A 16,404-nucleotide genomic window follows, 5' to 3' on the forward strand; every position below is an offset into this window, starting at 1 on the left:
CATGCTTCAAGACCGCTACCATTATCCCTGTGCCAAAACAAACGGCTGTGACGTGCCTGAACGACTATCGACCTGTCGCACTCACACCCATCGTAATGAAGTGTTTCGAGAGACTGGTCCTGGCTCACATCAAAGCCAGTGTTCCCGCCTCTCTTGACCAACACCAGTTTGCCTATCGTGCAAACAGATCAACGGAGGATGCAATCACAACTGCTCTACACTCTGCACTGAATCACTTAGATGGTAAAGAGACCTACATCAGAATGCTGTTCATAGACTACAGCTCAGCATTCAACACTATCGTCCCCAACAAGCTGGCCACCAAACTCCACACTCTTGGCCTGAACACTTCCCTCTGCAACTGGACCCTGGACTTCCTAACAAACAGACCCCAGTCTGTCAAATTAGGTAACCACACCTCCCCCCCCCTGACCCTGAACACAGGGGCCCCACAAGGATGTTTGCTGAGCCCCCTCCTCTACTCCCTCTTCACCCACGACTGTGTGGCTGTTCATGGTTCCAACACCATCATCAAGTTTGCGGATGATACCACGGTAGTAGGCCAGATCATCAACAACGATGAGTCAGCCTACAGGGAGGAGGTCCAGCATCTCGTGAAGTGGTGCGCCGATAACAACCTGGCCCTTAACATCAAGAAAACCAAAGAAATCATTGTGGACTTCAGGAAGTCTAAAGGCGGAAGTCACACCCCCATCCAGATCAATGGGGCTGTGGTGGAAAGGGTGGACAGCTTTAAGTTCCTCGGAGTCCACATCACGGACGACCTCTTCTGGTCCCTCAATACCTCCTCTCTGGTGAAGAAGGCCCAGCAGCGCCTATATTTCCTAAGGAGGCTGAAGGGATGTAACCTGTCATCCCTGATCCTCTCTAAATTTTACCGCTGCACAATAGAGAGCATCCTGATGAACTGTATCGCAGTATGGTATGGCAGCTGTAGCTACTATGACCAGAAAGCCCTGCAGCGGGTAGTCAAAACTGCCCAACGCATTACCGGCACCCGGCTACCGACCATAGAGCACATATACCAGAAACGCTGTTTACGGAGGTCACGGTCCATCATCAAAGACCCTACCCACCTCAGCCACAGTCTGTTCGCCCTCCTGCCATCTGGGAGACGCTACAGATGCATTCGCACCCGTACGACCAGATTTAGGAACAGCTTCTTTCCCAGGGTTGTCATCCTACTGAACTCCACAAATAAACTCTAAAGCCTGCACATCTGTCAATGCACTTTATCATGGTTATGTTTATGTTAATGTATTACAAGCCAAATGTATATTGAATGTTTAAATGTCTTAATCTAAATGTACACTCTCGGGAGCCACAAGCCTACATTTCGTTGTACTGCACTTGTGCACTAACAATGACAATAAAGTTGATTATTATTATTATATATCCTCTCCATCACCAAGACCTCCTACTTCTACCTCTGTAACATTGCCCTTCTCCACCCCGGCCTCAGCTCATCTGCTGCTGAAACTCTCATCCATGCCTTTGTTACCTCTAGACTCGACTATTCCCTCGCTCTCCTGGCCAGCTTCCCAACATGCACCCTCCGTGAACTTGAGCTCATCCAAAAGTCTTTTGCCAGTATCCTAACTCGCATCAAGGCCCGTTCACCCATCAGCCCTGTGCGCCCTGACCTATATGCTCCTCGATTTAAAATTCTCATCCTTGTTTTCAAATCTCTTCATGGCCTCACCCCTGCCTATCTCTGTAACCTCCTCCAACACTACAAGCCTCCGAGATATCTGCACTCCTCCAATTCTGGCCTCTTAAGCATCCCCGATTTTCTTCACTCCACCACTGGCGACCATGCCTTCAGCTGCCAAGGCCCTAAGCTCTGGAATTCCCTCCCTAAACCTCTCCACCTCTCTACCTCTCTCTCCTCATTAAGACGCTCCTTATAACCTAGCTTTTGGTCACCTGCACTAATATCTCTTTATGTGGCTCGGGGTCAAATTCTGTTTGATAATCACTCCTGTGAAGCGCCTTGGGGCGTTTTACTACGTTAAAGGCGCTATAAAAATGCAAGTTGTTGTTGTTGTTGGCAAAGGCTGCTAATGGGTTGAGATGCCTTTTGAAGGTCTCCAAAAGCATTCTGATTTTTTTGTCCCCTTATTGATACTTCCATTTAATTGGCCCCATCCTTTTAAGTGTTCACTTGCATGCAATTTTTCTCTTCCTACACTAGTCTCGCCCTAGATCAATCTGCTCCTGTTGCTGTGAATAATTATGCAAATAACTTTACACCAGCAAACTGAGTCTATTACCACTTGACTTTTCAAACATGATGCATATCATTTATGGGCAAATAATGTGATGTAAATGAAAAAGTATTTTTGTCATTTTGATGCTAGACACCTGCAGGATCTCTGTGAGTGCCTGGTATCTACCATTGCTAGGGCTGTGGGGTTGGGTTGGGTGTCTTTAAAAATTGCCAGAGGGGTTTCAGCTATTTCAGCCAGCTAAAGAAACAAAATGAGCTTTTTAATGCTCCTTCCCTTCCCCTTCAGCGCCTCACAGGGTGCCAGAGCAAAACTCCCCCTCCCCAGTCAGGTGAGCGCCAGAAACAGTGCTCCACACTCTCGTATCATTTAAATTAGCCTGACTCCAAGGTTTCAGGCAGGTCAGGGTCTTCAGCGCTTGATGGGGAGAAGTTCCACTCCACCCCAGATCTGCACCCCAACTGCAGGGCCTTTGTCTTGGATGCCCATCTGATATCTCTGGCAGCCAGTCCCTCCTCCTGCTCACCCACCTCCATTAAGTCAAGTGGGGCAATGAAAGCAGGCCTTACTGCAGTGAGCTTTTTGTCAGCAGAAACCTGATGAAACAGCCGTTATCTTCAGAATCCAAGAACATGACTCAGCTGCAGTACATGATTTACAATGGTGGTAGCAGCACTATGCGTGTGCGAAGAATGAAGGCTATAATTTGGCGTGCCACCACCTTAACAAGCAATTATGTCAGCAACAGCTTCTACAGCAATGCTAATGTACCTCTTAAGCGCAGTAGCACATCACACCCTCGGTGCTTTCATAACAATTTGGGACTAGGCAGAAACCAAGCAGTAGCATTAAACCTCATTTCCCATATTGCTGGCCGCCATCACATAGAAAAACAATTCCTAGGCTGTAGGCTTAAATAAACAGAGTACGATTTCTTCCTATTATTTTACTGTATAATCCGTAATGCTTGAAATTGAGTATTACAGATACGTCCACCACCATCAAAACTACCCAAGGCCAAACTTTATAGCAATGAGTGAAACAGATGAGTGAGACATCAAGAGGGTCTTGAGTGAAATGAAACTCCTTCAGATCTAAATATCAAACCCTTTACTTTTTATCTGTGAATGACCAATATATTTTTGAATTAACATTTCCACCCCATATATTTCAAAATGTTATAATAAATGGAAAAAATAATGAATCGGAATATAGTTTCTCACAAACTGAGTAACTAAAGTGAGCATTTTCTGACAAAAGTGAATCACAAATTTGTATTGAGCAGACTATCAAAAAAAAATCCTGTATTATATGGGTTAATGATGCTCATTAGGTTTCAAATCTTGCACAGAACTGGGAAAGATTGCATGTGATGATGCAAAGTTAGGGCAGACACAGCGGGCTGCATTCCAAATCAATCACAGCGAGACAGTGCAGGCGGGATTCAACGTTTAGACATGGTATTGTAAAGACCGTTCTGTCAGGTTCTTTTCCTTCTCCTCAGGCTTATGCTTGTACCCCAGGAAACCATGCGCAGATAAACAAATTCTTACCTCTTGCTGTAAATCTTTTATCAGCTTGCTCTTCCTTTCCATCTCAGCCTTTAAGAAGTTGATCTGTAACAGTAGCAGGCCTGTAATATTAAGTTACAGAGCAGCAAAGACTACAACACTGCACAGAACAAACAAAGTTGTTTTATTAGTGTGCAGAGCAAGCAGTATTTCTCACATTTTTAGTGCCACAGAGTCAGGGAATGAACGGAAGCGTTCTGACTAAGACAGCTTACCCCAGCCTGCTGTTTTTCTGCTTTCAATGCAGCCTCATTGATCTGCTTTTGAAGGGATTCCTGTAGAGATTTCATTTCGTCTCTGATTGAAAAGAAAGAACTGATGTCTCTAAATATTGTCTGCACTGTGAAAAATCTTAGGAGCTACAGTTACTTTTTGCATACTGAACACCACATATTTCTGCCTTAACCATTTCAAGCTACAGTATGAAACAAATTGTTAAAAATGCAAAATAAAATGTATCACATATCCTGCAGCATATTTTAGACTCTATTGGATTTTTGCTGGCACTTATTAAAGGATTGAAGGACACTGAACTGGCAGTGGGAAGGAACGTTAGCAGAGGTGACTGCAGGCAGATCGAGGGAGATACTTTCCAACACAGGGGCATGGTGCCACTGATAATGAAGCAGAGAGGATGGTGAACAGTCGACTGGAGACAGCAGAGTGAAGGGCATGTGCTGGGATGTTGAGCTGCCGAAGGCTGAAGAGATAGGTCGGAAACAGGCCTTGGAGGGATTTGATAATAAGGATTAGGAATCGTTTTTTCAGTTGCAACAAAAAATGAAGATAGCTATCCAAAATTCTCAAACTGCATAGAAAGTAGTGCAGTGTTAGCTAAAGGAAGATACAAGGGATATGGCGAGAGGGGAGGGCAATAGGAATAGTTTTGGGTTGCTCTAGAATAGAGCTGGCACCGACATGATAGGCTGAAAGCTTTCATTCTGTGCTGTAAACATCTAGGCCTAAAAATTCAGTTGCTTTGCGCCTCCTGTTAGCGCCCCGGCCGCGATCTTCTATGTCTGACGGGGTCAGGGGGGGGCCTACCTGTGGCCGGGGCGGCGCTAATTAAAGGTGAGGTGCCAGGCAGCCATTTTTGTTGCTGGCCGCCTGCCAGCACCTGCCCCCGTCCTCCTGACCAGCACCCCCGCGGAGTGCCGGCTGCGCTCCGTGAGCCCGACACTTTTCTCTTGAGTGCCGCGCTCTTTTGCCGGCACTCCAATCCCTGGTGGCCCAGCTGGGCCCTGGGTCGCGCTGTGCAAGGCCCCTCCCCTTTAAGGGGGGGGAGGCCTGCAGCACCGCAGCACATAGCGCCGTGATATTCCCTCACAGCGCCCCAAGAGGGAGGCGGGGTGCTTCCAGTAGTGCCCCGCTTCCCTTTTGGGGCGCTACCGATAAATTTCGGGCGTGGGGCCGCTAATTTTTTCAGGGCGCTAAAAGTAGCACCCCGGTGAAGTTAACGCCCCAAAGGGGGCACGACTCAATTTTTCCCACCTATGGTCATAAGTAGAAAGCAGACAGTGCATAAAAAATGAGTGCAATTTGTTTCATGTAGGTAATATATGGGGAGATTTTCCTGAATCTCTGCCCAATTACAGTTGACTGCCTGGGTGTACTGAATATTGGAAAATCGGGCAGGTTCCTTTATAGGCGTGCAACCCAACAGGTCCAGTTTTTCCATATTTGCTGCATCCAGGCGATCCAGTGTGTCTGGGCACAGACTCAGGAAAATGTCCCTAGCCTTCTTCTCGGGTTTTTGGAGGCTGTCCGATGTGCAAATTAGCATTCAGTAGTTTTGCACTTAATTGATATATCAACTTCATGTTCACTCAATGTATTTCTCTTATGTTGCAGAAATGAAACAATATCACATTTCAATGGGTCCATTTTAACATTGTGAAGCTGGCTGTATCAATTGTAACAGTAAGTGTGGATATAGGTAGGGCAATAGACAAGGTAAAAGGTGTTACAATACTTCATAAAATTTGGCCAAATATAGTATACCTGTCAGCAAGAAAAGTTAATAAGATGTGCTTATATTGACTTTAGTGCATTGATGCTATACTTGGCAGTTTTACTCATCCTTTCAAAATTTTGAAGGAGAGTTTAAACTTTGTTAAATAAATATACTTCATAAATCTATTAATATATTTATTTTTGGACCTATAAAATGACTTTGAAACCAAAAGCCAAAAGCAAAAATGACCAATTCTGGTCTCCCTGCAGATAGAGTTTAAGAGCATAAGAGATAGGAGCAGGAGAAGGCCCCTTGAGCCTGCTCCATCTTCCTCTTCCAGCTCAACTTCACTTTGCCGCCCTATAAGAACATAAGAAACAGGAGCAGGAGTAGGCCAATCGGCCCCTCGAGCCTGCTCCGCCATTCAATAAGATCATGGCTGATCCAATCTTGGCCTCAACACCACTTTCCCGCTCTCTCCCCGTACCCCTTGACTCCCCTGTAGTTCAAATGTCTGTCAATCTCCGCCTTGAATATATTCAATGACTCCGCCTCCACAGCTCTCTGGGATAGAGGATTCCAAAGATTCGCGACCCTCAGAGAAGAAATTCCTCCTCATCTCCGTCTTAAATGGGCAACCCCTTATTCTGAAACTATGCCCCCTAGTTCTAGATACCCCCACTAGGGGAAACATCCTCTCAGCATCCACCCTGTCAATCCCCCTCAGAATCTTATATGTTTCAATAAGATCACCTCCCTTTCTTCTAAACTCCAATGAGTATAAGCCCAACCTGCTCAACCTTTCATCATACGTCAACCCCTTCATCCCAGGAATCAACTTAGTGAACCTTCTCTGCATCCTTATAATGGAGCAGTGAACTGGGCAGGGACCAGTTCCATCGGATCCCGCCCATTCATAGCAAAAGCTAATGTTCCACTGGAGTTCCTCGGGGGGAAAACTCCTGTCTGAAACAGGCAGGAGGTTCAAAATCATATTTAAATGAAGTGAAGTCATGTAGAAATCAATATGACTTTGCACTGCTTTCATTAGAATTTCTTATTTCTTGCAGGCGCCCAGAAACCTGATGTATTCTTAGAAGGCAGGCGGCCATTCCAATACGCAGCTATTTAAAGGGATCTGAAGCGATTATCAAGGACTTGCGGAACTAGTTTTCTTTTGCTGCTGAAAGCGATTTGATGGAAATGTTAAGGATTCCACGTGTGGAGGAGGTTTGTAGGAGGGATTTTGGTCTAGCCATTTCTGCTACCTTCCTCGCCCTTTGCAATATGGGCGTCCCTCTGGGAACCTGATTTGATTTGGCCTTCTTGGAGAAAGAGAAGGAGGAAGAATGCAAGGATACTGGGCAAGTTTCAAAGCATCAGCGTAGGACAGCTTGTAACCATACTTAACTTCCCAACTGAGTAGTCAGGGCAAACAAACAAACATTCCTGGAATTGTCAGAGGAGGAGTGATTGTGGAAACTATACTTCACTAGGGAGTTAGTGACAGACTTATGTTGCCTGCAGCCTCCAGGAACACTTCACTGCCAGTTGATGTAAAGGGCACTGCAGCCCTGAACACATTAGTCTCTGGCACCTTCCAGGCTGCTACAAGGGACATCAATAACATCTGCCAATCTGCAATCCATGCAAGTATAAAGTAAGTGACTGATTTGTTTGCCAGAGCAAACACTTTCATCACTTTCCCCGTGGATGTCAGGATGCAGTAAAGGAAGGCCCTGAGTTTTGCTCCGATTGCAGGATTTCCCGAAGTCCAAAGCATTATAGGTTGCACATATATTGCCCTGTGTGCTCCTTGCCAAAATAGTATAGCCTTCATGAATTTGCAGGGGCTTCTACTCCCCCAGCCTGTCACCATCCGCACAGGATTATGCAGGGAAATGCCTGTTTTCCTGGCAGCTGCCATTATGCCTTGATCTTGCCACAATCCTCCATTCCCCCACTATTTGACCATGGACAAGCAAGTGCAAGGTTAGCCCCTTTGAGACTATGGCTATCCACCACAGGCCTGGCTTTATGATACCTGCATGGTATCCACATACACCTATTTCTGGGGTATAAAGCCATGAAACGGTACAGTAGCATAATGGTTATGTAACTGAACTAGTAATCCAAAGGCCTGGACTAATGATCCGGAGATATGAGTTCAAATCCCACGATGGCAGCTGGGGAATTTCAATTCAATTAAATAAATGTAGAATAAAAAGTTAGTAGCAGTAATGGTGACCATAAAAATGGTGACCATAAAAATGTTGGTCATAAAAACCCATCATATTCACTAATCTGCTGTCCTTACCCAGTATTGGCTATATGTAACTACACACCCACACCAACATGGTTGACTCTTAACTGCCCTCTGAATGGACTAGCAAGCCACTCAAGAAGGTGGCTTACCACCACAAGCAATAAGGATGGACAATAAATGCTGGCCTTAACAGTGATGTCCACAACCAATGAATTAAAAAAAACAAATGTGTGAACTTAAATACAATGCAAATGATGTGGAAGTGACTTCTAAATACCTCCTAGAACATAAGAAATAGGAGCTTCAAGCCTGCTCTGCCATTCAATAAGATCATGGCTGATCTCCTACCTCAACTCCACTATCCCCATGTCCCTTGATTCCCTTAGTATCCAAAAATCTATTGATCTCAGCCTTGAATATACTCAATGACTTAGCATCCACAGTCCTCTGGGGTAGAGAATTCCAAAGATACATCACCCTCTGAGTGAAGAAATTTCTCCTCATCTCAGTTCCAAATGGCTGACCCATTATTCTGTATCAGTGACCCCTGGCTCTAGACTCCCCAGCCAGGGGAAACATCTGCCATGTAAGAATTTTGTATGTTTTAATGAGATCACCTCTCATTCTTCTAAATGCAAGAGAATCTACTCTACTCAATCTCTCCCCATAGGACAATCTCCCTATCCCAGGAATCAGTCTGGTGAACCTTCATTGCACTCCCTCTATAGCAAGCATATCCTCTCTTAGATAAGGAGACCAAAACTGTACACAATACTCCAGGTGTGGTCTCACCAGGACCCTATATAAAAGCAGTAAGACATTTTTACTCTTATACTCAAATCCTTTTGTAATAAAGGCCAACATGCCATTTGCTTTCCTAATTGCTTGCTGTACCTGCATGTTAACTTTCAGTGATTCGTGTACAAGGACACCCAGGTCCCCCTGAACACCAACATTTCCCAATCTCTCACCATTTAAAAAATACTCTGCTTTTCTATTTTTCCTACCAAAGTCGAGAACTTCACATTTCCTGAATTTGCGGTTGGAGGCTTCCCGCAGAGAAATGCCTCTGATCTGCAAATAAAATGCTTGCATACCTGGTGGTCCAGGAGGTACGGAGATTTGTGGTCCTGGGTACCTGCAGGTAGAAGCCCACATATCTCAGGGGCGCAAGCGGTTCGCAAACACCCCCGGGATCACATGGACCAGCCCAAACAATGAAAGAAGGGGATCCGCATTCATGTTTATGGGGATTCCATTCCGTATGTACTGAACTGTCGTAAGTATGAATGGGAATACCCCCAAAAAATACATTTACACACCAAATAAATAAAAACCATTACATATTTAAAATTTATCATAATGCCATTTAATTAAATATTTAAAACAAAATGTTATTTTTTTGAAAAATAAATTTAAATATTTTAAAGGGGTTAAAATAAAATTACCTTATTGCACAGGTTTTTTAATGTAGAAATGATTGATAAAACATTATTTTTATGTTTTTCAAACTCTTACGCCTGGTAAAAGCAGGTGTAAGAATTTCACGGGCATTTATAAAAGGAGGAAGAGGGAAAACAGGGAACTACAGAACGGGTAGCCTAACATCAGTAGTAGGGAAAATGCTAGTCTATTAAAAAGGATGTGATAACAGGACACTTCGAAAATATCAACATGGATTTGTGAAAGGGAAATCGTGTTTGACAAACCTACTGGAGTTTTTTGAGGATGTAACTGGTAGAATAGATAAGGGAGAACCAGTGGATGCGGTATATTTGGATTTTCAGAAGGCCTTTGATAAAGTCCCACATAAGAGGTTAGTGTGCAAAATTAAAGCACATGGGATTGGGAGTAATATACTGGCATGGATTGAAAATTGCTTAACACACAGGAAACAGAAAGTAGGAATAAATGGGTCTTTTTCAGGGTGGCAAGAGGTGACTAGTGGGGTACCGCAGGGATCAGTGCTTGGGCCCCAGCTATTCACAATATACATCAATGATTTGGATGAGGGAACCAAATGTAATATTTCCAAGTTTGCTGATGACATGAAACTAGGTGGGATTATGAATTGTGAGGAGGATGCAAAGAGGCTTTAAGGCGATTTGGACAGGTTGAGTGAGTGGGCAAAAACATGGCAGATGCAGTACAACGTGGATAAATGTGAAGTTATCCACTTCGGTAGGAAAAACAGAAAAGCAGAGTATTATTTGAATAGTGATAGATTGGGAAATGTTGATGTACAAAGGGACCTGGGTGTCCTTGTACACCAGTCACTGAAAGCAAACATGCAGGTGCAGCAAGCAGTTAGGAAGGCAAATGGTATGTTGGCTTTCATTGCAAGAGGATTTGAGTACAAGAGCAAGGATGTCTTACTACAGTTGTACAGGGCCTTGGTGAGACCACAACTGGAGTACTGTGTGCAGTTTTGGACTCCTTACCTAAGAAAAGATATACTTGCCATAGAAGGAGTGCAGCGAAGGTTCACCAGACTGATTCCTGGGATGGCAGGACTGTTGTATGAGGAGAGATTGGGTCGACTAGGCCTGTATTCATTAGAGTTTAGAAGAATGAGAGGGGATCTCATTGAAACGTATACAATTCTGACAGGGCTAGACAGACTGGATGCAGGAAGGATGTTTCCCCTGGCTGGGGGGTCTAGAACGAGGGGTCACAGTCTCAGGATACGGGGTAGGACATTTAGGACTGAGATGAGGAGAAATGTCTTCACTCAGAGGGTGGTGAACCTGTGGAATTCTCTACCACAGAAGGTTGTGAAGGCCAAGTCACTGAATAAATTTAAGAAGGAGATAGATAGATTTCTAGACAAAAAAGGCATGAAGTGGTATGGGGAGAAAGCGGGAATATGGTATTGAGATAGAGGATCAGACATGACCATATTGAATGGCGGAGCAGGCTCGAAGGGCCGAATGGCCTACTGCTGCTCTTATTTTTCTATGTTTCTATGTTTCTATTCGCTGGGCAGACCCACAGAGGCCCTTTTCCTGGGGATGCGAATGATCTGTCAAGAAGATTCTTGACAGATCACAAGTTCAGGGTTATCGAATGCCTTCTGAAAATCCAAATACACTACATCCACTGGTTCCCCCTTATCTATCCTATTAGGTACAACCTCAAAAAACTCGAACAGATTTGTCAAACATGATTTCCCTTTCATAAATCTGTGTTGACTCTGCCCAATGCTATTAGTATTTTCTTAAGTGCCCGGTTACCACTTCCTTAATAATAGATTCTAGCATCTTCCCTACTAAGGATGTCAGGCTAACTGGTCTATAGTTCCCCGTTTTCTCCCTCCCTCCTTTCTTTACTGGTGGGGTTACATTTGCTACCTTCCAAGTCGCAGGATCTGTTCCAGATTCTATGGAATTTTGGAAAATGACAACAATGCATACACTATCTCTTTAGCCACCTCTTTTAAAACCCTAGAATGTAGGCCATCAGGTCCAGGGGATATATCAGCTTTCATTCCCATTAATTTCTCCAGTACATTTCCTTACTAATACTAAGTTCTTTCAGTTCCTCATTCTCACTAGACCCTTGGTTCCCCACTATTTCAGGAATGTTTTTTGCGTCTTCTTCTGTGAAGACAGACACAAAGGCTGTGGTATCGCCAGCTGTGGCGAGCCTGGCGCGGACGGAGCAGACAGCGGCCTCAAACTCTGCACCCGTCATCATCCCACATCCTCCAAGTGATTAAGTCCGCTCTTTGAGGTTCCTGGCCAATTAAAGGAAGCGGGTCTGATGACGTCATCTGATGATGTGTCATCAGCCGGTTTCCTTAAAGGGACCATGTCCACATTGATTTTGACAGTTGTGCTGTCAGTGTTCTATAGCATTGAGGGGCTGCAAACACTGACAAGCACTGCACAGATGTGCACGGCTGCATCCAGGCTCTTGCATGACTCCCTCCATATGCTTATGGAGGGAGTCACAGCACGTAAGGAGGTTCTCTTCCCTTTCCATGGGAGGAAGTGACCTCTGTAGGAGATTAACACAGCCTTATTGCATATTGCACAGGAGGGCAAAAGCAGGGATGTCGTCAGGAGTCCCTGGCTGCAGTGGCGCAAACCTTTCAATGATCTCAGTAGATCACGAAACGTTACTGCAAAGCCACACTCAACCTCATCCTGCTGTGCCACTCGTCACATCCCCATCACTCTGCCTTCCCTACCCTACTCCTGCACATCCTTACTCACACCAACTGACCTTACACCTCCACCCATCCCTCTCTATCTATATTATCACTTCCCCATCTCACTAGCCACCCCTCACACTCACCCTCATCCTCGTCCAACCATACCAACTAACAACACACAAGGGTAGGCACTTGGGTCTTTTATCCAATGTTCATGTAAACTTTCTGTTAATGTGTTGTCAAGCATTGAAATCCTTATTGTCACTTCTTTGCCTTCTTGGAAACATTTGTTTGTAGCTTTTAAAGTGTCTTAGTGAGTTGCAGTGAATGGTGAGACATAAGGTCCCATTTCCCCTACCATGGTGATGAGTGTGAAAGGAATAGCTTGGATATTGTAGGGATGCTTTATGGTGCTGGTGTGGGGCGGTGCCAACCTGGTGCATCATGTGGCAGCCAGGGTGTACAGTTTTAAGTGAAGCAAATCTGGACATGGTGAGGCCATCCCTGGCATCCTGGTCAGCAATGTGCATGGGTGATGATGCCCTGTGTCCAGTGCAGCTTCAGTTGATTGCGGAGAAGGTTGGTGTGGATGTTGGTGCTGCTGGTGTGCCCGGTGATGCTGGTGTTGGGGCTGATCGTGGCTGGTTTCTGAGGACCAAGGTGAGATTTTTTCAAGGACACCGATGCTGATTAAATAGATGGCAGGTGAGGTTGAGATGACAGAAGTAATCTGTCAGTATTGAGTGAGGTTGTTCCAAGGAGGTGACAGTGGATAGAGAGATTACTCCAAACACTTCAAAAGTGCATAAAGCTCAAAAGTGGGTTCCAACTCATTAATGCTACAGTTTCTAAGATTGGGAAGTGAACAGCTGTGAAATGGTAGTTTTTATACCACTTTTGCAGCTTTCACCTATTCATAGCAATCCACAATCATTGAGAACCCGACATACTTACCTGACATGATAGCCACTCTCTGGGAACCTCTTTGAAAACCTGATAAAATGGTAAGTACATGGGAAAATGGCTCTAAATTACCTTTTAATAAGCTTTTAACTGTCTAAATTGGCTGACCCACCGCTTGGTGTTGGGTCTGTTCAGGGATGCTTGGGAAACTGACAAGGAAGCAGATTTACAGCAGGATACCGACCCACTGTCAATTTTCGTGATTTTGACAGCGGACGCACCTCCAAACCCATACTCTGAGTGCCAGCAAGATTCAGCCTAAAGTATTTGCATAATTTAACTGCCATTTCATTATTCCCCATTATAATTTCTCCTGTCTCAGCCTGTAAGGGATCCACATTTACTTTCGCTCATCTTTTCCTTTTTACGTACCTATAGAAGCTTTTACAGTCTGTTTTTATGTCTCTTGCTAGTTTACTCTCATATTCTATTTTCTGTTTCTTTATTAATTTCTTGGTCCTCATTTGCTGAATTCTAAAATCCTCCCAATCCTCAGGCGTTCTACTCTTTTTGGCAACATTATAGTCCTCTTCCTTTAATCTAATACTATCTTTAGTATACTATCTTGTTAGCCACGGGTGAACCATTTTTACCGTGGAGTTTTTATTCCTTAAGGGAATATATATTTGTTGTGAATTATGAATTCTTTCTTTAAATGTTTGCCATTGCTTTTCTACTGTCATATCTTTTAATCCAGTTTCCCAACCTACCTTAGCCAACTCGCCTCTCATACCTACGTACTTTGCTTTGTTCAGATTTAGGGTCCTAGTTTTGGACTTAACTAAATCACTCTCAAACACAACATAAAATTCTATCATATTCTGTTCTATCATATTATGCATCATTTTTGTGGGTTTCTGCCTGGCAGGTGCCCAAAAGGCAGCTTGCCCATTAAAAGTGGGTCAACCCCTCTAGATTGAAAGATCTGAAACAGGCTGCCAGCGACTTCCAACAACATTCAGACAGGTAAATATTTGCTTCCATGGGCCAGCAAGGTTGAGCATCAGGGCTGGACATCATCAGGCTGCTGTTTTTGTTTTTTTACAGCTGGTGAGGATTATCAGTGCTGAGCAGTAGACATGTTCTCCCTTACCCCCACCGCCGCCGCCCCCACGCTCCCCCCCCCACGCCCCTGATCTGTGGTGCCTGCTAATTCTCTAGGTAATTTCACCAACCGGGTAATGCTAATTATCTGAATCCAGAAATTCACCTAGGTTCAGCCACACTGGCATCAGGGTAGTGCAACAAAATATCACCTGACTGCAGCTGTGAGAAAGGTGAGGAAGAAAATGATCCCTTAAGGTAAAAGACAAAGGGGGAAAAATCCAGTTGCTTGCGCCTCCCGTTAGTGCCTTAAAAGGGCGCTAATGGGGTGCAAAGCAACTAGTGCCTGGGCGCGGCGATGTTTGCGCCACTTGCGAAATTAACTAGACATTTTGTTGTGGTGGCGCTAAACACTACTGCCACGATCTCCTGCGCTGACAGATCGTGACGTCAGTTGAGTGCACAATGCCCCGGTAGCGCCCCGGACCGGATATTGAGTGGCGCCCCCTGCCTTGACGCCTGCCGTTAGCAACGACAGGTTGAGGGGAGCGTTTTGCAGTCAGAAAGTCGCTATTTAAAGGCGACCACTTCCTGCCTTTTTTTGTTGGTGACATTTTTGCACCACGCATTCTGAGAGAGAGAGAGAGAGAGACTTCCGGAGAGATTCAACGCTGTGTGAAGGAGTTTTGGGTACTGAGCAGCATTTTGCAGGTTCATTTTGATTTGCTCCTCCTTGCTTCGCCTGCGCTCTGAGGTAACACCTCGCTCCTCGGCATTTGCGTCTTAAGACAGGTGTGAAGCGCTTGATTTAGCGCTCCAATCACCTCCAGGGGCGATAAAAGCCAAGTTTGCCGTCGGAGGCGATAATTAGCGCCAGGCGCTAAACTTTGCGCACGGCCAATAATGGCGCCCCAAACGGGGCGATACTGAATTTTTCCCCCAAAGAGTTCATGTATTCAGTCAACTTGCTGATCAATATGCTTCGGGGTGAGATTACTCCATCCAGAGAGTCTCACTCCACTTCACTCTGGAGTCAAGTGGGGGCTTGGCTCCAGGTTTACACTGTGCACTGACATTAATCTTGTAGTGTAAATGTACCATTAGCATCTCTCAACCCAGGCACTGCATACTCCTTGACTTCTTCCTTCAAGTATAATTTCACTCACATTAAACAGGTTGGTGCCATACATTCTCTGAATATGTTCCAATTGACTCAGGCATGTCACTGGTAAAAGTAAATTAACTCTAGGCTTCCATTGGAGAATCTTTCTATTTTCTGATGCTGAATTCCGCAAAGCTTTGCTGAGGATCAAGGGGGAGAAATTCAATATCTCCCCATTTGGGGCGCTATTATTGGCGGTGTGCAAAGTTTAGCGCCTAGCGCTAATTATCGCCTCCGACAGCAAACTTGGCTTTTATCGCCCCTGGAGGCGATTGGAGCGCTAAATCAGACGCTACACACCTCTCTTAAGGCGCTAAGGCCGAGGAGCGAGGCGCTACCTCAGAGCGCTGGCGAAGCTCATGTGATTTCAGTCAGCAATGTAACACAGACACACTGGCACCATCCAGTTCTTAAAGCGGAGTTCTGACGAATGGTCATCGACCTGAAACGTTTAATCTGTTTCTCTCTTCACAGATGCTGCATGACCTGCTGAGTTTCTCCTGCATTTTCTGTTTTTATCTTAAAGGGGAGGGTTGATCTTGCTCTCCATCCACATCCTGCTCATTGCAGCCTTGAATCTCGGCCTGGAGAGACCTGTACATCAAATCTGCTGGAAAGAACAATGGAGAGAACCAGGGGAACAGCTCCGAGCGCAGAACCCATAGTCTCTTCTAAATCGATACAAGGAAGGGCAAATCAAAACGAACCTGCAAAGTGCTGCTCAGTACCCAAAACTCCTTCACACAGCGTTGAATCTCTCCAGAAGTCTCTCTCTCTCTCTCTCAGAATGCGTGGTGCAAAAATGTCTCCGACAAAAAAAGGCAGGAAGTGGTCGCCTTTAAATAGCGCTCCCCTAGTCCCTTTCTGACAGCAGAACGCTCCCCTCAACCTGTCGTTGCTAGTGGCAGGCGGTAAGGCAGGGGGCGCCACTCAATTTCTGGTCCGGGGCGCTAACGGGGCGTTGCGCACTCGACTGACGTCACGAGCTGCCGGTGCAGGAGATCGTGGCATTATTGTTTAGCGCTGCCGCAAAATGTCC

The 16,404-nt window shown here is 45.2% G+C and overlaps 1 protein-coding gene across 2 annotated transcripts in view; it reads right to left on the reverse strand.

The window, feature by feature from the left end:
* Window positions 1-16,404, reverse strand: part of luzp2 (leucine zipper protein 2) — a 504,938-nt gene that overhangs the window by 257,812 nt on the left and 230,722 nt on the right. For both annotated transcript variants that reach the window (XM_086008131.1, XM_086008130.1), the window contains exons 4-5: window positions 4,036-4,117; window positions 3,803-3,865 (exon numbers count right to left, since the gene is read on the reverse strand). In XM_086008131.1, the coding sequence (XP_085864257.1) occupies window positions 3,803-3,865; window positions 4,036-4,117 (145 nt within the window). The remainder of the gene's footprint in view (window positions 1-3,802; window positions 3,866-4,035; window positions 4,118-16,404) is intronic.

This window comes from Somniosus microcephalus, chromosome 15, assembly GCF_052327205.1.
Source record: "Somniosus microcephalus isolate GS21.2 chromosome 15, FLI_Smic_1.0, whole genome shotgun sequence".
NCBI classification, from domain to species: Eukaryota; Metazoa; Chordata; class Chondrichthyes; order Squaliformes; family Somniosidae; genus Somniosus; species Somniosus microcephalus.